This window comes from Hylobates moloch, unplaced genomic scaffold (assembly GCF_009828535.3).
Source record: "Hylobates moloch isolate HMO894 unplaced genomic scaffold, HMol_V3 SCAFFOLD_11, whole genome shotgun sequence".
Taxonomy (NCBI): domain Eukaryota; kingdom Metazoa; phylum Chordata; class Mammalia; order Primates; family Hylobatidae; genus Hylobates; species Hylobates moloch.
In genome coordinates, this window is record NW_026652286.1 from 90839563 (window position 1) to 90863982 (window position 24420).

General features: G+C 46.1%; 1 protein-coding gene across 1 annotated transcript in view; it reads right to left on the reverse strand.

Moving 5' to 3' along the window:
• Positions 1–23434, reverse strand: part of SMIM35 (small integral membrane protein 35) — a 44564-nt gene extending 21130 nt beyond the window's left edge. Inside the window, exon 1 of the mRNA XM_032167554.1 lies at positions 23313–23434. Within this exon, the coding sequence (XP_032023445.1) occupies positions 23313–23434 (122 nt within the window). The remainder of the gene's footprint in view (positions 1–23312) is intronic.
• Between the last annotated feature and the right edge of the window lie 986 nt (positions 23435–24420).

Below are 24420 nucleotides of genomic sequence, written 5' to 3' on the forward strand. Positions count from 1 at the left end.
TCACCATGTTGACCAGGCTGTTTTTGAACTCCTGACCACAAGTGATCCACCCGCCTCGGCCTCCCAAAGTGCCCATCTGAAATTTAAACAACTTTTCCACCAGTTTCACATTAGCTCTAGGTAGAGCCCCAGGACTTTCTCCCTGCCCACCTCCCATGCCAGCCCTTGAATTCTGTGCCCCAAAGAGCACTAATTTCCACACTCAACAAGGATTTATGGAGTTCTTACTATGTGCCAGGCCCTGTACCAGACACCGGGCATAGAGTGGTCAAGGCACACAGGAGCCCTGCCTTCATGGAGCTCATGTTCTATGACGAAGTATGTTTAACAGATCAGCACCCGAATAATCAGTTGCTCAAAAACTTATGTTCTATGAAAAAGTACAGGGGGTCCAGGTGCCATCAGAACAGAGGGACTTGCACGGGTGGGGCATGCCTGCCCCCTGCCAGTCTCTAGGGGGCATGTTGGCCAGGCTGGTCTCAAACTCCTGACCTCAAGTGACCCAACCGCCTCGGCCTCCCAAAGTGCTGAGATTCCAGGTGTGAGCCACCATGCCCGGCCAATATGTGGTGATTTTTAAAAAACCATAAAATTGATTCAGAGTCCACTGACCCTTACAGATCTAGATATACCCTTACCAGAGAGAGAACTATGATGAGGAAATGCTGGTAAATCACCATTTTTCTAATTGCTGGTGAGTCTGACACTTGGTGACTTTTCAGCCAGTTTGTTAAACTTTTAACTAAGTTTTGTTTATAATAAAAATATAAATGGATTTGAAAGTTTCCATTTTTTAAAGTTACCCTTGTTTTTCAAAGGTATTTTCTAAACAGATCTTTAATGGACTATTTAACTGAATTTAAGGAATTCACACATGACAGTTGACAGGTCTTCATGCAGGCTGATTGGTAACGTGCTGCCAGCACAGGGCTGGATAATGCATACACCCTAAGCTGGGGGTGCCTAGGGATGTAGGGCGCTCCTTGGAGTGCCCCTCCAGCCACAGGACAGTGAGGTGCCACCTGTGTGAGCTGTCAGGGGAGTGGCTGGCCATGGGGGCAGAAGGTAGCAGGAGCATCATGGGACCTTTCCATCTGGGCTGGCTCTCTGTGATGGTGGCATCATGCTCGCCTCTGCTCCTTTTTTTTGTTTGTTTGTTTTTTTGTTTTTTTGCAGTTGCAAGATTTAATAGAGTAAAAACAGAGCTCCCATACAAAGGGAGGGGACCCAAAGAGGGTAGCCATTGCCGGCTCGAATGCCTGGGTTTATATCCCAATCATTGTCCCTCCCGCTGTGCTCTCAGGTAATAGATGATTGGCTGTTTCTTTAACTCCTGCTTTTGCCTAATTAGCATTTTAGTGAGCTCTCTTTACTGGTTGGGTGTGAGCTAAGTTGCAAGCCCCATGTTTAAAGATGGATCTGGTCATCTTCCCAGCTAGGCTTAGGGATTCTTAGTTGGCCTTGGAAATCCAGCTAGTCCTGTCTCTCAGTCCCCCCTCTCAACAGGAAATCCCAAGTGCTGTTGGGGAGGTTGGCCGAAGACCACTCTAACTGCTTCCTGCTGAATTGGGGCGTAGTAGGGGTTGTGCAGTTGAGATTTCCTCAGGAGGGTGCCTTCGATGTCATTAACATCAGAGCATGGGCTAGCAGGCCGGTCCAGGGGTCCATGGACTGCATCTGGGGCTCCATTTGAAGAACCATTTGTAGCTTTACAGCTTTGATACTGGAAGAGACAAACTTAACAAGGAGGTTAAAGATACAGGGTCCAAAGAGGAGTAACAATATTATAGCTGCTAGAGGTCCTAAGAAGGGGAGAATCCAGGGCATCCATTGGCTGAGGGGGCCCCAGAGTCTGGTGTTTTGAAGCTCCTATGCTCTACGTTGTATTTGATCTCGAATTTTTTTAACTTTCTCAGTAACGATTCCGGATTGATTAACGTAATAACAGCAGTTTTCCCCTAAAAATAAACAAGTTCCCCCTCTTTCGGCGGTTAGCAAGTTTAAAGCTCTTCAGTTTTGAAGGCCTACTGCTGCTAAGGAGTTAAATTGATCTTGCAAGGTGACCAGGGTGTTGGTGACCGGTTCCATGTCACCATTTAGTTCTTGAGATACTTTGTAGTAGAACTGAGTAGAGGTCGTAATACCGCCAATGCCAGTACCTAGTCTGCCTAGTACTCCTGCTCCAATAACAAAAGGAAGAATGGGTACTCTTTTGTTGTCGCCTCCGCTCCTTTCATCTAGAAAGAAGCTGCTGACCCTGACAGCACACCTAGGGCACACTGAGTGGCTGCATTGGTGCTGTTACTTTTTTAAAGCTTTCTGTCCAGACTTCAACTCTGGTTTCTTTTCAGAGTTTCAGAGGACTGATGACTTCCTCAACACCCTTGCTGTGGGGCTGAGGGTGATGGTCATGTCCATTTCTTATGTATTAAAAGGCCTCAGTGATTCAAATATTGTCCCACTGCTCCTGTAGGGCAGCTTCTAACAAGCTTTTTTCAAGGGGAGAGGAGCAGTGACAAGTCATGTGTCAGAAATGGATTTGAGAATGCTCTGAATGATCCCTGGAGGCCGAGGGGGCAGGCTTCGGGCATGAACTGAACTCCAAACCCCTCTTTGTGTTGGTCAGTGTCGTCCTGCTTATAAACTGTAAGACACGTTTTCTTTTGTGTTTGTTTTCATTTTTGTTCTTTTGCAGCACTCACACCTTTGACAGTCTTTGGGAAAGAATAACACCCACGTAAAGAATTTGTCACATCCAGTGTAGCGCTGTTCTTTAATACTGGCATAACAATTCCAGGAAGTTTTTCTTTTTTATATTTAAAATGTTACTTTTCTATATGATGTGCAAGCAAGTTTGTCATAACTTTTCTTAAACTTTTTAGTGCCATTTCTAGTATATTCCTGTAAATGTCAGTTACTGCAAATGAGTCCAATGTAAGTAGTTTTAGCTTGTTTATTGCAATGTTGGCCTCAACACAACAGAATAAAAATGGTAGAAAGCACTCTTTGATGTTTCTGGTAATCATGGACCCTTCTCATGGGGCATTTGTTTTGTTTTCATAACAGAAAGAAAAAAAAAAAAAAAAAAACAGGAGACCTGAACTACTCTGAGAGGTTAGGAAAGCCTTTCCTGAATCTGACATTTAAGCAAGACCTGAAAGATGATAGGAATCAGAAAAGAAAACAATAATAACATTTTAGGCAAAGCAAACAACATGTGCTAAGGGCTCAAAACAGGGTAGAGCATGATACTTAGACAATAAAAATTTGAAAGATTCATGTGTGGCTGGAGTACATACAAGGTGTGGAGTGAGGAGACGGGGTGGAGCAGAGAGTGGGGCACAGAGAGAAAGGGGCATGAGAAGAAGTAGGAGAGATAAACAGGGTCTTATCATCCATTTTAGGGATTTGGGGCATTATAATAAGAAAAATGGAAGACCACTCAAGTATTGAAGCAGTATAACGTCTGACCAAATGTGCCCTTTCTAAAACAACTCTGGCTGCCATGTGTAGAATAAATTAGAGCAGAGCAAAAATGAAGGGAGGAAGACCAACTGGGAGGCACGAGAAGGTGGTGACTTAACCTTGAGGAATTACTGTCTCTGCCATGGAATACATGGAATAAGTACCAAATACCCAGTTATCTCAACAAGTAGCTTTGGTGGGAGACATATAACATTAAGGCTTATATTCAGTTAATTAGGAAACTGGATCAGACCAACACAGAATTTTATTGCCCTGGCCCAGGAGTTCTGTAATGGCCTCTTTAAGGCTGTACAAGAATAGAGGAGCTAGTGGCCTGGCACAGTGGCTCACTCCTGTAATCCCAGCACTTCGGAAGGCTGAGGTGGGTAGATCATTTCAGCCCAGGAGTTCAAGACCAGCCTGGGAAACATGGCAAAACTCCATCTCTACAAAAAATACAAAAATTAGCCGTGTGTGGTGGCGCACACATGTGGCCCCAGCTACCTGGGAAGCTGAGGTGGGAGGATTACTTGAGCCCAGGAGGTCAAGGATGCAGTGAGCCATGATCACACCACTGCACTCCAGCCCAGGTGACAGAATGAGATCCTGTCTCAAAATAATAATAATAATAATGGCAGAAAACTTATCAAATTTATTGAAAAACAATAACCTGGCCAGGTACAGTGGCTCACATCTGTAATCCCAGGAATTTGGGAGGCTGAGGCGGGACTCGAAAAAGGAGTTTGAGACCAGCCTGGCCAACATGATGAAACCCCATCTCTACTAAAAATACAAAAATTAGCTGAGTGTGGTGGCACATACCTGTAGTCCCAGCTACTAGGGAGGCTGAGGTGGTAGGATCACTTGAACCAGGGAGATGGAGGTTGCAGTGAGCTGAGATTGTACCACTGTACTCTAGCCTGGGTAACAAAGCAAGACCTTGTCTCAAAAAAAAAAAAAAAAAAATCAGCCGGGCATGATGGTGCACACTCGTAATCCCAGCTACTTGGAAAGCTGAGGCACGAGAATCGCTTAAGTCCAGGAGGCGGAGGTTGCAGTGAGCCGAGATCATGCCACTGCACTCCAGCCTGGGCAACAGGGCAAGACTCTGTCTTAGAAAAAAATAAGTAAATAACCTCCACATCCAGGAGCTAAATAATCTCCAAGTAAGAAAAACTAAAAGAGATTTGCAAACAGACACGTAATAGTAAAAATGCTGAAAGTAAAAGACAAGGAGCATATCTTGAAAGCAGCAAGAGAAAAACAATGCATTGGGAACTTGTAAGAGGACCTTCATAAGATTAGCACTTGGCTTTTCAGCAAAAACATATAGGTCACAGAGAGTGACGCGCAAAGAAAAAGAACTGTCAACCAAAAGTCCTACATTTAGCAAAGCTATCTTTCAAAAATGAAGGCAAACTAAAGACTTTCCCAGATAAACAAATGCTGATGGAATTTGTTGCTAGCAGACCCACTTTACAAGAAATACCAAAGGACATCCATCAGGCTAAAAGCAAATGATCTCATGTTAATTTGAATACATACACACAGAAAAACAAAGGCGACTAGTAACAATTTTTTTAATGTGTAAGTGCATATTTCTCTCCTCATAACTGATTTAAAAAGCAATCATACAAAATTATTTATATATAAAATACATAATGTAATGTTAGGTCTATAACATATAGAAATGTAATATTTTTGTTAATAATAGCACTAAGGGGTGGATGGGAGCAAAGCAGTATAAGCAAAGGACATGACTGTAGTTGATAAAGTAATAATTATAACAATATATTGCTGAGTTTGTAACATTAATAGATGTGACATATGTATAACAAAAATATATTGCATAATATAATATATAATGTGTACCATATATAACAGTAATACACAAAAGAGGAGAAGAGACTAGAGCTACACAGGAGTAATATTTCTATACATCACTGGTATTAAGCTATCTGAAGTGACCTCTGGTAAGCTAAGATGTACATGGTAAATCCTAGAGTAATAACCGCTTAAAAATGGTGAAAAAATCATTAAAACATTAAGCATCAAAATACATGAAGCAAAAACTGGCAGAAATGACGGGAGAAATAGAAAACTCAACAATAATAAGTGGAAGCTTCAAAATTCCACTTTTAATATTGGATAGAATAACTCAATAGAAGATCAAGGAAATAGAAGATTTGAACAACACTACATACCAACTACACCTAACAGACATCTGTAAAACACTCCTTCCATTCAACAACAAAATATGCATTCAAGTGTACATAAAACATCCCCTGGATAGACAATATGCCAAGCCATAAAACAAACCTCAATAACATTTAAAGAATAAAAATAATATGAAGTATATTCTCTGACCACAATGAAATAAAATTATAAATCAATAGCAAAATAAATGTGAATAATTCTACAAATATGTGGAAATTAAACAACACACTCCTAAATATGACCTATAATCAATGGATCAAGGAATAAATCAAAAGGGAAATTTAAAAAACTTGGAGATGAATGAAAATAAAGACCCGGTACACCAAAACTTGTGGGGTGCAATGATCAGAGAAAAATTTATATTTGTAAATGCCTACTTTACGAATGAAGGAAGATCTCACATCAATCGCCTAATCTTCCAGTTAATCTTCTAAGACGCTAGAAAAAGAAAGACAGGCCAGGCGCAGTGGTTCATGCCTATAATCCCAGCCCTTTGGGAGGCCGAGGTGGGTGGATCACTTGAGGTTGGGAGTTTGAGACCACCCTGGCCAACATGGTGAAACCCTGTCTCTACTAAAACTACAAAAATTAGCTGGGCATGGTGGCAGATGCCTGTAATCCTAGCTACTCGGGAGGCTGAAGCAGGAGAATCATTTGAACCTGGGAGGCGGAGGTTGCAGTGAGCCAAGATCGCGCCACTGCACTCCAGCCTGGGCAACAGAGTGGGACTCAGTCATAAATAAATTTAAGAAAAGAGAGAAAGTGAGAGAAAGAAAGAAAGACAACTTCAACTAGAGCAAGCAGAAGAAAGGAAATAATAAAGCTTAGAGTGGAAACTAATAAAATAGAAAATAAATGATAGAGAACACTAACAAACAAAAAATTGGCATAAGATCAACAAAACTGATAAACCTTTAGCTAAGTTAACCAAGAAAAAAAAAGACTCAAATTACTAGAATCAGAAATGAAAGAGGGGACATCATTGTCAACATTACAGAAACAAAAATAATAATAAAGAAATACAATGAACAATTGTACACCAGCAAAATAGATAACTTAGATGAAATAGACAGATTCCTAGAAACACACAAACTACCAAAACTAACTCAAGAAGAAACAGATGATCTGAATAAGTATAACAAATAAAGAGACTGAACTAGCAATAAAAAATAATACCCACAAGAAAAACCCAAGCCCAATTAGCTTTCCCACTGATTCTGCCAAACATTTAAAGAATTAATATCAGTTATTCACAAACTCTTCCAAAAAATAGAAGAGGCTAAACACTTTCCAACTCATTTTATAAGGCAAATATTACCCTGATGTCAAAACCAGACAAGGACATCACAAGAAAAGAAAACCAGAGAAAAAATATCTCTTATGAATATGGATGCAAAAATCCTCAACAATTGGGAATGATTGTATGTGGAAAAAGAATAAAGAATCTTCAACAAAATACTAGCAAACCAATTCCAGTAGTATCTAAAAATAAGTATACATCATAACCAAGCTGGATTTCTCCCTCGAGCGCAAGATTAGTTCAGCATCTGAAAATCAATTCTTGTAATACTTCATACCAGTAGGATTTTTTAAATCACACGATGATCTCAATAGATGCAGAAGAAGCATTTGACAAAATCAAACACTCTTTCATGATAAAAACACTCAACAAACCAGGAACAGAAGAGAACTTCCTCAACCTGACAAAGAGCCTTTATGAGAAACCCACAGCAATCACACTCAATGGTAAAAGGCAGATGTTTTCTTCCTAGGATCAGTAACATGACAAAGATGTCTGGTCTCACCACTTCTGTTCAACATTGTACTGGAGGTTCTAGCCAGGGAAATAGTCAAGAAAAAGAAATAGAAGGTGTCCAGATTGGAAAGGAAGAAATGAAAATATCTCTATTCACAGATAACACAGTCTTATTCATGGAAAATCCTCCTCCTTGAAGTCTGGGTATTTGGTAAAACATTTTTTTTTTTTTTTTAAAGAAAATCTTAAAGAATCCACAGACAAATGTATAAACAGAATGTGGTATATCCATATAACAGAATATTCAGTCATATAAAGAAATGAAGTATTGATACATGCTACTTGAATAAACCTCAAAAACATTATGCTAAGTGAAAAAAGCCAGTCACAAAAGTCCACATATTATATGATTCTATTTATATGAAATATCCAGAAAATCTATAGACAAAGAAAGTAGAGGCTGAGCGCAGTGGCTCACACCTGTAATTCCAGCACTTTGGGAGACCGAGGCCGGCCGATCACGAGGTCGGGAGTTCAAGACCATCTTGGCTAACACAGTGAAACCCTGTCTCTACTAAAAATACAAAAAATTAGCCGGGCGTGGTGGCCCGTGCCTGTAGTCCCAGCTACTCTAGAGGCTGAGGCAGGAGAATCGCTTGAGTGAGCCAAGATCGCACCACTGCATTCCAGCCTGGGCGACAGAGCGAGACTCCGTCTCAAAAAAAGAAAAGGAAAAGAAAAAGAAAAAGAAAGTAGATTATGGGGGGCCAGGGGAGGTGGGGAGAAAAGGAGGGGGTTATCTTAGCTAAAGGGTATGGGGTTTTTTTGGTGATGAAAATTTTCAGAAATGGACTGTAATGGTGGCTGCAGATATGCATGAGTATATTAAAAGCATTAAATTATATACTTCTAATGAGTGAATTGTATGTGATGTGAATTATATCTAAAGAAACCTGTTAAAAAAGTGATAAAATGCCAGCCTATATTTATCTCTGTCTAAATTATCCCCCGGAGAGAAGGAGTTCCTAAATCCTTAAACTTGAAGAAGTGCATTGAAATGCATTTTCTATAATCCAGTTTTCCTGCAGATATGTAACACTCAAAACCCATGCAAAAAGAAGAGGTATCAAGATCCTTACACTTAGGTAAGAATCTACCCTAATTGTACTTATCTATCCATCTACTCACATTCCGGAAACCAAACCTTAGTCACTGAGAAGTCTGGCAGAATTGAAAAAAAAAAAAAAAAAATGCAGCTGTGAGTACATGCCAAGCAGCATGAAGGTAATAGTGGCATTATGCACCTTACTCTTTACCAAGCCATTTGGACGAACTGACCTAAAGCCAGAAGATCTTGCAAATGGTCATCCCACCACCCATCTAAATCATGATTTCTCTCCAGATGCCCCTCTAACTCCCATTTAAAGTTCCTTCTAAGATGGGCACGGTGATTCATGCCTGTAATCCCAGCATTTTGGGAGGCTAAGGGTGGGCAGATCACTTGAGGTCAGTGAAATCCCGTCTCTACTAAAAATACAAAAATTAGCCAGGCATGGTGGCGGGCACCTGTAATTCCAGCTACTCCGGAGGCTGAGGCAGGAGAGTTGCTTGAACCCATGAGGCAGAGGTTGCAGTAAGCCAAGATTGCACCACTGTACTTTAGCCTGGGCAAGAGTGAGACTCCGTCTCCAAAAAAAAAAAAAAAAAAAGTTCATTCTACCAAAAAAAAAAATCCTAGTTTGATCACTTAGAAGAAACCTCCAGCAGGTGATTGGACCTCTCTGGCTTTTAGATCATACTGACAAGGAACTTTAAAACAAAACAAAACAAAACAAAAAATGAACAAGCAAGCAGCACAACCCCCTGCAAAATTAGCAACACATCAAACAAAATCAGAAGGAAGTTCTAAAACTCAAAACCTGAGTACTACAGACCCTAGTGGGAGGCCAAAGGCTTTACTATTAGGATCAATGGTGGAGGCAGATGTGGAGGTGATATTGCCCAAGGTCCAGGTTTGGCAAGAAAAACGGAACATTTTCATCTCCATCGGCTTCTAGGCCCCCTCACCCTCAATACATCAGGTTTTATGGAGCCTACACTTTTCTCCAGCTGGAATCAAGAATTCCTCCTTTGTTGCGCATTTGTTGCTCATCAATGCCACATTTTAAAGATCAGTTCAAGTTGCAGAAGAATAGATATCACATAATTCTAGTTATGGTATACACACATGCACACACACACACACACATGAGAGAGAGAGAGAGAGAGAAAGGCTCTCACCAAGTTGTGGTTCTCCCTATGATTAAGGCAAGTCAGGGCAGGTGTAAAGCAGGTGATGATAGGGTTTATGAAGAACCAGGGGACTGGAGTAGGGAGTAGAAGTAAAAAGAGCCTTTCAAGTTTTGCCTTAGTATTAGCTTGAACCATATAAAAGTGTCATTTTTAAAGGTCAAAAACAGGTATTATCAATTTCATATGATTTTCATCTTTTGCAATAGAAATATTCGTGTGATGAAGAATATTGCTGAAGAAAACAAACCAATCACATAACAACAGTAAAAAATCAAGTATCTCTTGTTTGAAACTAGACCCATTGGTTTGTTTTCTGCTCTCTAAACTTTACCCTCACTCTCTCTCTCTGATAATGTACAGCTCTGAGTCTTTCAATCCAGTATAATGAATGAACAGACAGCAGATTTCAGGCAGATCTTTTTAACTCTTGACCATCAGGATATTTGCTTTAGCAGTGTGTGATGATGGAAAGAGACTTGGAGCCAGGCCATCCGGAAGCTAAAATATCATTACTCTGGGCAAGATTGAGTTTTAATCCTCTCTTATGTTGAAATGGGGATTAAAATATTAACTTCACAAGGTTAATGTGAAGATTAAGTGAGACGTGTATGTGAAAGGAGAGTTATAAGGCTCCCGACACACGGTAGATATTCAATAAGTTATTTTCCTTCACTTACAGTGAAATTTTCTAGAACAGCATAAGATTTTTGGCAGCTCTTCATTAATTTATCAGTAGCCTTTGTCCTCCTCTGGACAGAGACCGGTTAGGCACCAAGTTACATGAGCCCATAGAGATCTCCACCTACTGATGACCAAAAGTCTGCCTTTGATCTCTAATGCAAGAATGAGGTGGACAGAAACAGCCCCTGACAGATCACAATTTCCTGTGACATAAAACAAGGCTCAGAGTCAGGCCCCTTTCTCTTTAAGTGATGATGCCACATTGGTCTGATACCACATTAGATTAGATGGATGTGTGATCTCCTTCCAAGCACACAGGAAGATTGGCATCAACTTTGCACTGATGATAGGGCTTATGAAGAACCAGGAAGCCTCAAGGAACTGTAAGTCCTGGTGCCTGGCTATGTCAGAAATGCAGTCTTTAACTCAAGTAGTTTCCTGCCTGCTCAGCCCTCAACCTCAACAGACCCCTGGATATCAAGAACCTTGCCTTAAGTCTGAGCCAAGTTGTCCCTACAATTAAGGCAAGTCAGGGCGGGTGTAGAGCAGCTGTTCCCAAATTCTTCAGAGTTCCCTACAGATCTTTCAAAGAATGGAGTGCCTGGGACCCACCCCAGACCTATCCAAGGAAACTCTCCAGAGGTGGGCCCAGGAATCTGTAATTTTCAATAAGCTCCCCAGGGGATTCTTTCACAGCCAGACTGACACCATTTGGGTCTGGAGGACAGAGGAACACGTCCATCAAAGTCTATTCATATAAGAGTCAGTATAGGGAGTTTCCCAAAGTAATTAGTTCTGGTTATCTCACATTCAGGAGGAAGAAAGTGAGAGTCATACTGAATATACTTAAGTTTAGAGAGAAGGATGTTTAGATTTGAAAATGTATTGTTTTGAGTAAAGGAGTTTAAGATAAATAAACATTTTAAATTTCTTTGTAGAAGCCAGTCCCAAGATTACTTAGTTTTATTACTTCCCTAAGCAAGATAAAGTCAAGGAATAGAAGTGAGCCTGCCTTCTACTGACTGAGTTTTAGGAGTAAACCAGCTGCTGAGAGTCAGCCACCACCCCAATGTGGTGACCTTGGGAGAAATGACACACACTTTGTCCTTGTGTCAGTGGCCCACATGTGTGCATCTGCGAAGGTCTAAGGGGGTTAGCATATTGTGACGTGTTTACACGTGGCCTGTGATGTGGATTTATCAGTGATCTCATCTGGTTTTAACTAAATTAACCAATTAACAAGGATTCTAGAATACATACACTTGTTGTGTGTCTGAAAACAGAGAGAAAGGGAGAGAGACAGAGACAGAGAGAATATTCAAAGAATGAGCCCTGGCCCCAGTCGGGGCTTTGGAGGTTGGCATTCTGGGGCATTCTTGACATCTGACACCCTGAAGCTCAGCTCTTCTGCCCTGGCTCTTCCTCAACAGAGTCTTAGTGGTGGCTCAGGACAGCCAAAAGGTCATCTAGGAGCAGGCATGGGCAATACACCCACAGCCAGCCACAGCCACCTCAGAGGATCCCAGACCTTAGACTGTCCTGTCCAGAGGCTGAGGGCTGGGAGAGATGGAGAAGACAGTGCTTCTGTTTGAAGGATTTAATGGATGGAGAAGCCCCATGGACAGAGAAGCAAATAAGTTATTTCAGCAGCCAAAATGAGACTTTGAGTATGAGCTATGGCCACTCACCTTGTGGGGGAGTCAAGGCAAAGCTTCCTTTACAGCAGTCTACGCGAATGCCTTCTGTGGGCTGGGGATCTCTGTGACCCTCCACATTTGTCCCAGGGTACTGGCTTGAGTGCCTAAGCTTTGCTCGGCAGGGTCTGTGTCTTGGGAAGAAGGAGATGCAGACAGCAGCCCAGAGCGTTTCAAGTGGCTTGTTGACAGCCTCTTAGGAGGTGTCTCTGGGGCTCAGATGGAACCTCGCCAAGGCCTCTCTCTGCATGCCTCCCCATCACTGCCCCTAGAGTGGGGGTGCATCCATTGGTAACATGGGAGGTGATCATAGTGGTACCCAGGAGCCATTTATTGTTTTAATAGCTATGCATTTATTTTCACATTTTTAAGAAGAGACATAACTAGCATATCAAATCTTGATTTTGTGGATTTTATTTCTTAGAACAAGGTTAAAGGAAGTAATTAATTTTAAAAAGTGAGTCAGATTTAAGAAAAATATTAGGCCGGGCACGGTGGCTCACACTTGTAATCCTAGCACTTTGGGAGGCTGAGGCGGGCGGATCACCTGAGGTCAGGAGTTTGAGTCCAGCCTGGCCAATATGGCGAAACCCAGTCTCTACTAAAAATACAAAAAAAATTAGCTGGGCCTGCTGGCGTGCTCCTGTAGTCCCAGCTACTCGGGAGGCTGAGACACGAGAATCACTTGAACCTGGGCAGCGGAAGTTGCAGCGAGCCGAGATTGTGCCACTGCACTCCAGCCTGGACGACAGAGCGAGACTCCATCTGAAGAAAGAAAGAGAGAAAGAGAGAGAAAGAAAGAAAGAAAAAGAAAGGAAGGAAGGAAGGAAAGAGAAATTAAGTAAATAATGGTACAGCTGGCTCAGGAATGACGCAAAAGTCATAAAGTATGGGGAAAAAAAACAACAGAAAACAAAACAAAAAACACGGCTCTAGATTAAACACATGAGTAATAGCCAAACAGCAGGCCATCCCAGAAGAGATGGAGGTGCTTTCTGGAAAGGACATGACCTAAAGGAGTGAAGTGTCACGGGTCCTGGGCCAGGATGGGGAAGGGGAAAAACCTGCCCTTCAGCTTTCCTTCCTCCTGCAGCCTCATGCCTATGGCCCAGGCTAAAGAGCTGCAAAAAAAAAAAAAAAAAAAAAAAAAAAAAAAGAGCAAGTGAAAACGATAATGATTTTGCCAATAATCATAATGTACTACTTTTGCAACCAAAAATATATTTTTTTAAGTAAGAGTGCTATTTCACTAAACTTCCCAGGGACGTTGCCAGCATGAGCTTTAGCAGCAACATCAGGGGTGGGCAGGGGTCAGGGCTCTTTTCCAGGCCTCCACAGGGTAGCCACTGCCCTGGCACCAGGGGCCACAGGAGACAATGCCACACAGAGCCAGAGAGGGCCAATGGCCCCTGGCAAGAGTAGCCGGGAGGCTGGTCCAAACATTGAATCTGAGACACCGGCTGGGGACCCCAGAACCGTCTGGGAGTGATTTGAAGGGAAGCAGCAATTCTCACATGTTTGTTCCACCCTTAATTTTTTTTTTTTTTTAGACAGAGCCTTATTCTGTCACCTAGCCTGGAGTGCAGTGGCGTGATCTCTGCTCACTACAACCTCCACCTCCCGGGTTCAAGCAATTCTCCTGCCTCAGCCTCCTGAGTAGCTGGGATTACAGGCACACACCACCACGCCCGGCTAATTTTAGTATTTTTAGTAGAGATGGGGTTTTGCCATGTTGGCCAGGCTGGTCTCAAACTCCTGACCTCAGGTGATCCACCCACCTCGGCCTCCCAAAACGCTGGAATTACAGGCATGAGCCACCGCGCCCGGCCCATCCTTAACGTTTTTAATTTAATTTTTGCATGTGTGCTTTATAATGGCCATATATGTTCGAGTATAAATACAAATATACTTCATAAATACATAAATATCAGAGTGCATGCACAAAATTGTTTACTGATGGGAGGCATGATCTAAAGAGTTTGGCAAGGGTAAGTGCACGTTCCTCACTAACTAGTCCTGCCTTGGATTGCTGTCAATGTGTCCGCCGTGCAAACCGTGCCTCCCACACTAGATGCTGAGGGAGGATAGTCAGGGAGGTGTTGTGGAGACCTGTGCCACTGAGTTCAAACCACCTCATGCCGTAGTGGAGTCACTGGGGCCTAGAAGGTACCAAGGGGCCCAGGATCCTTGTGGGGAGTGGATATAGAGAGGCTCTTTGAAGTCTCTCAGTACTGGAATGAGCACAGGGCTTGCCTTCAGAGGAGCGCGTGCTGGAGCCCCCGCCCTGGGACACACCGGCCGCACAGTCTCAGGTGAGCCACTCTGACCTTCCAGGTTGTCTTCCAGCAAATGAAGAGGCAGGTGAGTGACGTATGCCTCGTGCTATTGCTGTGAGAGTCACATGAAGTAATGGAAGAGGTAAAGGGCTTTGGGGAATCATAGAACATCTTCCTTCACCCAGGCAGCATCCCAGGCACAGGTTGCCCCACAGGCCTCCTGGGTTCCTAGGTCTGCAAAGACGGGGGGTCAGCTGGGGGAATCCTAAGCCAAGGCCCCTTCCCAGACAAAGTCAGGCCTCTGCTCAAGTGGGCCAGAGTCATGCACAGCCCAGGTGAGCTGGGCACTAGCACCCAGCCACTGACACCAACCATCAGCTGCCCCTGCCATCTGCAGACCCAAGGCAGCTTTGGCTCTCCGTTTATCCCCACCAGACCTTGGGCAAGAAGGTGAGGAGCAGAAACAACTGACACATACAAAGTGGCAGTAACCCATCCTGAGCACCCCCGCGGTCCTCCTGCCTCAAAGCCTCCATTTCACTCACTCTTCTAGCCCCACCCTTGCTTCCTCACCGTAAGTGCTGGCCGATGCATGCATGTTGCAGAAAATAGGAGAAATCAGGGTTTCTTTGATTGTTTGTAAGTTCAGAGGCTTTGGGGTTTTGTAGATCTGCCCGAAGCATTGAAACACCTAAATACTTGGATGATTCCTCTCTCCTTTGTCACCTCTGCCACAGGGATGCATCTTGAATCCCAGACCCAGGACTTCCAAACCTTTGAGCATCCTTTGTAGAAAATGGCCCCAGTGACCTCCCCCAATCCATCCCCACCCCATCTGCAAAAGAGCTTCTCTGGGGGCAGGGAAGATGCCTTGACCCATTCCATTCCCCTACTTCTGATTCTCATCCTTCAGCAAAGCAGGAGAGACAGAAGGGATTGCTCTGGGCTTTTGTGAAGATGTGTGAGGGAGGTAGAGGCAGGCTCATGTTTGCCTGTATGCAGAGCCAAGAAAGGACCAGTGGATATCAGAGGCAGTGTCTTTCGTTCTAACTGGTGGCACAAGAAGCAGAGAAACTATCCTTTCAGTTTTGTACAGACGATGCTATGCCTTGTACTGTTCTCTGTGGATTTATAAGAAAGGCTGACATCCTGAAACAGAAGGGAGCTTCTCACACTCAGGCACACAGCTTGCTCACCCACCCCTGGGTCTCCCACAGGCCAGCTCACTGCCTGGCACACAGGAGCCATTCACGGCTGCTGAAGTGAGCCACAAGGACAAGGCCATGCCTGATTCAGCACTATCCTAGCACAGTCTAACACAGGTGGATGCTCAGTTCTCTTTATTTGATTAAAGGCTACTGAAATTAGTGGCCACCTCTCTCCTCCCCATGCCCTGGATGAGACCCTCAAATTGAACACCCAGCAGATCTTGCAAATCAGTGCTAAGTCTCAGCAGTCCATTGCACTGGTGACAGCCTGAAATTGAGGTTAAAGCCAGGTGAGAGCTCTCCCAACAGCCCAAGAAGGAGGTAAGGGTGAGAACTCTCACTACAGTGCAGACAGTGTAACAAGGGCTGCCAGCTCCACCCCACCTGTGCACACCCTTACCATCAAAACGCACCACAGAAAGGGGAGAATAACAAAGCCAGCCATGTCATCTGTGGTTTCACCTCTATGGTGACTCATTTTCCTGCACTGGTGCCCCAGCAGGGCAATCTTAGGATAGGTTGATACTAATACTAATACTAATACTAATACTAATACTAATACTAATACTCTTGGATTGATTGTGAACAAGAGACACGGGTGACGCAGGGAGAGTGCTAGGTGTGAGGTCCCACCCGCCAGGTGTCTGAATTGTGAACCTTCTGCAGAGGGAACAGCACTGCCTGCCTCCCTAGAACATGGCACAGATGACATGAGAGGCGTGAAAGTGCCTGGCAAAGAGCGAGAACTCTTCCACACTGTGCGTTGTTTAAAGCACGAATAAGAGTTGCTGGCCAGATTCAAAGGCAGCTCTTGGAACAATGCGGGTAGCAGGTGCTGTTTGCATAAACGCCATAGAAAAGGTCATCACCACCCATGTCCCCCAAAGGCTGTGCAGCTCTGCCTCCCTTTCCCCAGAGGAAACCTCAGACTCCAGTTTCCCTTGTCCGGCCTTCCACAGCTGCTCAGGACTCCAGGGGACCAAAGAAGGGCAAGAGGCAGGGGTGAGAGGGAAGTGGTTTGCTGCGAGCGGGGAGCTGCTGAGGACGGGCTGGGGCCCTGCAGGGAAGCAGGGAGATTGTGGAAGATGTGTCTCCCATACAGAGGAGGATTCGCCAGGAGGCCAATAAGCCAAGCCTCAAGCCGCTCACTTGTACGGACCCTTCCAAGCCCCTCTTCCTAAGTTTGTATTTATAATTTTGTATTCTTCATCTGAGAAAGCCTCAAAGCTATGTAAGCTTCAGGCCCCCACAGAACCTGAGTCTGCCCTGGCTCCCACATAGAATGCTTCTCTCCTCTGAGATAAGCCCCTAGCTCTTCCCTAACGTGATCGCCTACGCCCCCTACCTTCCAGCCACATCCCACGACCCCCACCTGGGCATTTCCCTGTCCAGCCAAACTTAGGCATTGGCTTATAACGTGCCCCTGCCTGCCTGTGCCAGAACCTCTCAGCCTGGGGCACTCCTGCTCACCCTCCGAGACCCACAGCAAATACTTCCAACAATAGGAAGCCTTCCCCCAGGTCCCAGACACAATCAACACTTCATCCTGGGCGCTGCCACCACACTCAGCATGTCCCTCTGTCATAGCACAAATACCCTGCAGGGGACTGCAGTGTTGAAGGTCCACCTCCCAGCCCAGGCTGTGGTTCCTCCAGGGTCCAGACAGGCTTATCTGATTCTGCGTCTCCAAAGCCTACTAGCTCACAGCCAGGTGCAGTGGCTCACACCAGGAATCCCAGCACTTAGGGAGGCCAAGACGGGTGGATTACCTGAGGTCAGGAGTTCAAGACCAGCCTGGCCAACATGGCGAAACTCCCATCTCGACTAAAAATACAAAATTTACCCAGGCATGTTAGCAGGGCGCCTGTAATCCCAGCTACTCGGGAGGCTGAGGCCACAGAATCGCTTGAACCCAGGAGGCAGAGGTTGTAGTGAGCCGAGATCATGCCATTGCACTCCAGCCTGGGTGACAGAGCAAGACTCTCTAAATACATACACACACACACACACACACAGCTTACTAGCTCAGGGCTCCCAGGTACAGGGCAAATGTTCCTTGAATAAATGAATTAATTGATGGCCTCAGCCAGGGATAATGGCAGAGTGATTGAAAAGGTTGGACTTCAGTCCTGGAGTCCCACCTGCATGGCTCCCATGCTCCGGCCACCCTTCCTTAGATTCCTTACTCAACTCCACGCAGCAGTCCTGAGAAACCATTCCTGCAACCTGAGCGCCCTCTGGTGGCTGAAATGGTGCCTTTCCCCCAAGAACTAGAGGCCACAGGTGGGGCCTTCCTTGGACATCCAGCATAGCTCTTTAACTCCCTAAAGCAATGTGCTTACAAGGCTTTTATTCACTTGGAGACTCAAGTCCTACAATTTCTGTTATTCTTTAGCCTGGAAGGAGCTTTGAGAACTCATCTCATTCAAGGTTCCAAAGACCCCCCACCCCAGCCCCTGTTCCTCTGACAGTGATGTGGTCTCCACATCTGCCTACAAGGTCTCAGAGAGGAAAAAGAGGAGCTGGACCAAGACACAGTCGCAAACACTGTAACCTCAAATGTTAAAATCCTGAAAGATTATAATCTCTAAAGTCTAAACCCCTAACATCTAAAATCCCAAAAATCACAATCACAGGATAGTTTTTTGTTGTTTTTTTCCTTCCTTTTTCACTATTTTAAATTTTCAGCATTATTTTTTACAATTCCCTATGCTAGGTATTTCATCTTTGCGTCATTTGCAAGACTGGAGGTATAAGTTGTATAGACTTTTAGAGAGTTCTAATTTGTTTTATGCAGGGTTTTGGGGGTTTTGGGTGGTTTTTTGTTTTTTGGTTGTTTGTTCTTGTTTTTTTGTTTGTTTGCTTGTTTGTTTTTAAATTTGGCTCCCTGAAAGTGCATTATCACAATGTCAACTTTGTGTGGACGGATTGTGCATGTACAGAAAAACATTGACATTTTCTCGTTAGATAAAGAGATGTCCTTTCTGTACATCTGCCTTTGTGAAGTTAAATTTTCTTGGAATCTCAGCTCCGTGCAGCTTGGAATGCAGCTCCATGCATAGACAGCTGCATTTTTGGTGATGATCCATCGAAGTTTTTGATCAAACTCATCCAAAGACTTTGGTTCCTCATCCTGTTGTTTCAGAAGACCGGTTATAAAGCTGGGTGCACACAAGTACCAACCATGGTGACATGCCTTTATGTCTTGCCCTTTTTTGACCTATTTCTTTATGAACATAGTTCATCTGCTCATAACTCTTATACCCATGCAACCGTCATTACCTGTTTATGCTTGCAAAAATAGTATGTTATCACTGCCTATTTTATTGTGTAATGTACACTATAAAGTGTTCTGTTGTGTTTTTATATGTTTCCAATATAAATCCCCTTTTAAATGTAAATAAATATGTTTTAATGAATGTTTTTATTATTTTTTCCAGAATTATATTTTCAGGATTTTTTTTTTTGAGACAGGGTCTTGCTTTGTTGCCCAGGATGGAGTGCAGTGGCATGATCTTGGCTCACTGCAATCTCCACCTCCCGGATTCAAGCGATTCTCCTACCTCAGCTTCCTAAGAAGCTGGGATTACAGGTGCGCGCCACCATGCCTGGCTAATTTTTGTATTTTTTGGTACAGGCAGGATTTCACCAAGTTGATCGGGCTGGACTCAAATTCCTGACCTCAAGTGATACATCTGCCTCAGCCTCCCAAGGTGCTGGGATTACAGGCATGAGCCACTGTGCCTGGCCTGTCTTTTGGGATTTTGAACTTTCAGGATTTCAACATTCAGGATTGTGTCTTTTGGAATTATGATCAGCTCCAAAAAGGGAAGGCCATCCCTGCTTCCTATGTCTCTGGTATGACATTCCTGTTTGTGGCTGCCAAGGCCAGTTTGGCAGTCTCTGAGTGGATCCCTCAAATTCCAGGGCCTCCAAGATACCCGGATTTTCTGCCAGGGCCAGGATGAACTATAGAGACCCCATCTTGCAGGAAGTCATGAGCTATTCCTGGTTTCCTAAGGACCCCACCAGCCGTTCCATTTCAACAGCCTTACTCACTATATGCCACACCTGCCACCACCACCCCGGCCCTGCCACCTCCAACCAAGACACGCTTTATTTGTGCTTTTTTGGCCTCTGCAGTGCTGAATTCGTACCTGAATGTGATGTCTTTTGGTGGGGCATGTCTTCTGCTGGGGTCCCCCATTCCTTGTTAAATATATCTAGTCATTTCCCTCAGTTTCCCCTGGCTCTTGAAGGACTCTGAGTCAGAGACTCTACTCTATGCAATTCATTCTCATCCTCCTCTTCACACCAGCTCGTGTCTGCCTACAAAACACCACCTAATAGCTGCTTCTTCTAGGAAGATTATTGATTCAATAATCATATACTATTGTTTTCCTACATAGGCCAGGCATCTGGAAACGGGAGAAAGAGCTGCAGACCTCTGGTGGAGAGAAAGAGGGGCTGAGATAGCACACAGTGACAGGTAATCTGTGCTATAAGAGGTAAACGTGGGGGCTTGGAGAGCACTGGGGACAGCCCAAAACCCAGATTTGAGAGTGATGTCAAGGAAGCATCCCTGGACTATGTGAGGTCTGCGATGAATTGTGAAGGATGGTCAGTAGTCAGTTGCCAAGCAGAGGAGGTGGTGAAGGAAGAAGAGGCTCCAGGCTGAAGGTGGAGAGGCAGGAGAGATCATGGTTCCCTGAAGGTTCCGTGTGGCCAGGTAGTGGCTGACGATCAAGTGGTGGACGGGGCAGGTCATGGAGGTCTTGCCGCTCCTCAAGGAGAGGCAGGATTCTATTGGCCTCTGAGAGGCTTACTTCGGCCAGGGTTGGGACGTGCTGGGAGTAGTGAGCCCAGGCTAAGGTGGCCCTCCAGGCAGCCAGAAGGGTCATCCTGGAGAGATGGTGGGAGCCTGACCCAGGGCAAGGGACAGGGGAGAGGTGGATAGGACATTGCAAAGGGAGGGTCAGCAGAACTGGGGATCAATTGGACATAGTAAGTTAGGGAGAGAGGGGAGGCCTGGTGACTCCTGGGTGTTGATTAGGCAACAGGGTGGATGGCAATACCACTGATCAAAATGGGGACATGCAGGAAGGCAGTTCCATCATCCTGTTGAGCAAAAGGTACCTGCCAGAGCCCATGAGGAGATGTCCATGGGGCAATGGAGATCTAGGTTTAGAGCTCAGGAGGGTCTTCTGGGCCAGAAAGCTGAATTTGGGAGATATCAGCACCCAGGTGATAGGTGCAACCGCAGAAGGGGATGAAATCCCCAGGAGGAGAATAAAAGCAAGAAAAAGAGAGGGAACACCGACATACAGAGTGGAGAAGACGGAGAAGATCCAGACAGAGAAGACAGTCACGGTGCGAGAAAGGCTCCAGGAAGACAGGCCAATTCTGCAGAGAAGGCAAGTAATGTCATTGAACACCATGTGCAGAAGTAACAACGGAGGTCATCAGTGGCCTCGGCAAACACAGTTCCAGTGAAATGAAGGGAGCAGAGGCCAGACCACCGAGGGGCGTAGAGTGGACCGAGGTGAAAGGAGGTGGTGAAGAAAGGAGAAAAATAGCCAGGCCACACATTTCCACGAGAACTGGAGATGACAAAATTTGTCCGCTCACTCCCCAAACTGAATGGCGAGGAGAAGGAAGGAGGTCTGACCACAGAGCTAGAGCAGCTGGGAGCCTCAAGGGAGAGCGGTGCGTTGGAAGAAGGGAGATGTGGGCACAGCTACCTGCTGGAGAAAGCGCGGCACTGAAGGCGCAGAAGGAACTGCCAGCTGGTGCTCTCTCTTAAGAAGGAGGAATAGAGTTCAGAAGGCTTTGAAGGAATGGAGACAAACCTTCCTGGAAACTGAAGTGCACTCAGGAAGGGTTTGGATGTAGCTATGTATATGGGAGTGGGAAGGATAAGGAGAGAAAAGACATTTGGCATTCCTGTCTGAGGACCTCTGCTTCCTCTGTGCAGTAGGAGGTCAGAGCATCTGATGAGAGCATTGGGGGATGGGAGGCATGATGGGGACCTTGAAGAGGACTCTGAAACACAAACAGAGCCACTGTGGGGATAGAACTGACCGTGGGCATCTAGGTGACACACTGCTGGGGGTGGGAGACTCTGCTGGGCGCTGGAGGCAATGCCATTGCTGTGGTCACCGCTCTGTGGCCAAAGGACTTTTCAGCACCCAGGTGCAGGGGTGGTGTGCGTGGATGGCTGGCCTGCCCCAGGGCTGCAGTGTTGCTGGCCAGGTATGGGAGAAGAACAAGGATGAAGGTATTATATTTGCAAGTGAGTGGTATGTTGAGGGGATTAGCCTCAGGGGCTGAAAGCAAAGCCAGGAGGGAGCTGATGAAGTGAGAGAAATCGGAGGGGTCGGGAGCTGGGATTCTTTATGAGGCAGACAGCAAGCAGAATGCAGGCATGAGGGTGGGAAGCCTGGAAGGATGGCAGTGCAGGACTGGAGGATGACTGACCGGAGACTGAGCTTGATGATGCCAAGAGGCAATTTTTGTGGAATGAAACACAAACAGACATTGTTGTTCAAAATAAACGATGACATTCATCTCCAGTTCATCCAAGCCTATAATTTGATACCTGGCTGCAGGGTAGGGTAACCGCAGGCAGGGGATTAAACTCTGTTGGCCCTGTGACCTAGTTGACATAGGGTCATACTGACAGCTAATTAGTTGTCCTGCCTAATTAGAGCAAGTTTTGTAATTGTTTTAAAAATTTGTCTCAGGTCCCCGTGGCCTGGGGGCTGGTCACCCTGTTGTGGGACTGTTCTGCTGGACCAGGAGAGCAGGGTCCCTGAAGCGGAGCATGCATTGGCTGCCACGCACCTCTCAGGACTTCCCTGCAGCCCCCATGGTGATTGGCTGTCTCCTCTTCCTGGGCTCACCCCTCCTTGCACTGAGCTTTCTCTCCTCCTATCCCAGTCTCAGGTTCAGTATTCACCCCAGGGCCAGGAGCGTGGGGAAGGGGCTAGAGCTGCACATGGACCCAAGGCAGGAGGGGCGCAGGCCTGGGCAGGTGGGCAGCTTTGGATGAGGGACCAGCAAGCAGCTGCAGCCTGGGCACAAGACGAAATGACGGGGAGAGGAATGGGGTGCGAAACCACAGGGTGAGAGGCATGTGCCAGGGACCAGGCTTGGAGTAGAAGCGAAACCAGAAATCCGGTTGTAAGCACAAGAGAAAAATCAGAACCTCAGGGAACTCAGGGAAGGTGCCTCTCTATCAAAGCAGGGGTGGTGCAGACTGGGAACCAAAAACCCAGGGCACCCCTCTGGGTCCACCCAGGACCCAAGGGCTGCAGTGCAGAGCACGTCCTGCCTCCAGGCCAAACTGCTCTGGGAGGTGACCAAGAGCCCAGCTCGGGGGGCCTGGGGAAGAAATGGGGTGGGAGCCGTCCTTCTGCAGAAGAGGAAGCCGCAGCTTTAGAGCCTCTCCCCACCTTCCGATCCCTAAAGCAGCAAGCGCTTCTGAAGCTTTGCTGGTAACTACAGAGGAGCAGGAGAGAGGTCAAAAAGGGCAAGAGAGACAAGTAACAAATGCGTCAGAAACGTCCCCAGAGCACGGTGGCAGAGCTGGGGGAGGCCTCCCACCAGGCCAGGGTCTTGTCCAGAGACAGGGGCCTTCCCAGTTCCTCTACACTTGGGTTTGTCCCAGGCTGGCATCTGCACACAGCCTCAGTGTGAGTCACCAGGCACTGCGGGCACCTACCCCAACATTAGGGTCTGCAGGAGCCAGAGTGTGTGATCGAGAACATCTTCAAGTCCCCAGCCATCCTGAAGAGGATTTATAACCTGGGGGGCGTGGGACTTCCTATTCACAGTCAATATCATCCCATGACACTGCTGTGATGTGAGAAGTCTCTAGAAGAGGCGAGGTCACGTGAAGAACGCTGTCACCTGTGATGCTCAGGCATGGGGGCGGGGACAGTTCTCAGTCTGGGAGGGGGAGTGGTGCCCCTCACTCCTCACACAGGTGCTGAGAGGAGGGAAGAGCACCCAGCATGGAGCCCACAACCCTGCAGGGGTCTGGGCTCTGCCACTCACCGAGGGCTCCCCTCTTACTTGGAACATGAGCAGCCTCATAGACACATCTCAGAGTGCAGAATGTGTGAAAGGTCTCTGCCAACTGTGAAGCATGACACGTGAAGCATGACACATGTGAAGCATGACACATGTGAAGCATGACACATGTGAAGCATGACACACAAGTTGGCTGCTGTTGTTAAAAACCCAAGAGCACGCAACACGCAACAGGGGCTCTGGGGCCCAGGCAAGCAACTAACTGATAGGCTTTGGGGTGCCCTGGGGTCCGTCAGGATCCTTCAGTCTCGGTAGGTCTCCCCACGTAGCTCCACCTCCATTCGTTTGCCGCCTCACCTGGAAAAGCAGCCTGGAATCCCAGAGCCCTGCCTCACTCTGAGCCCAGATGAAACCCCAAACTGCTATTACAAACCCCCGTATCTGAGACACAGGGTGAGGTGCTCAATCCTACTGGATAAACTTGTCTAGAATTCTGGCTCTCACGCCGGCCTGGGGATCCTGGGGATCGGAGGCCTCCCACTCCCTCCGTGACAGGGAAGATAAGGACCAAAGCAAGCTGGGAACCTACAGGCAGGGAATGATTAGCATTTTATCTCATAGCCTTGAGCCTGGGAGCCAGTGGAGGCTGCACTGCCCTGGCAGACACACCTGCAGACCCACCTGTGAGGGCCCAGGAGGAGAGGAGTCTGAGTGGGGTGCCAGGAGGCAGCCAGGGCTGTGCCCAAGCCCAGTCCCCTTATCACAACCCAATTCCCGTGCTCTAGGGGCTCCCTCAA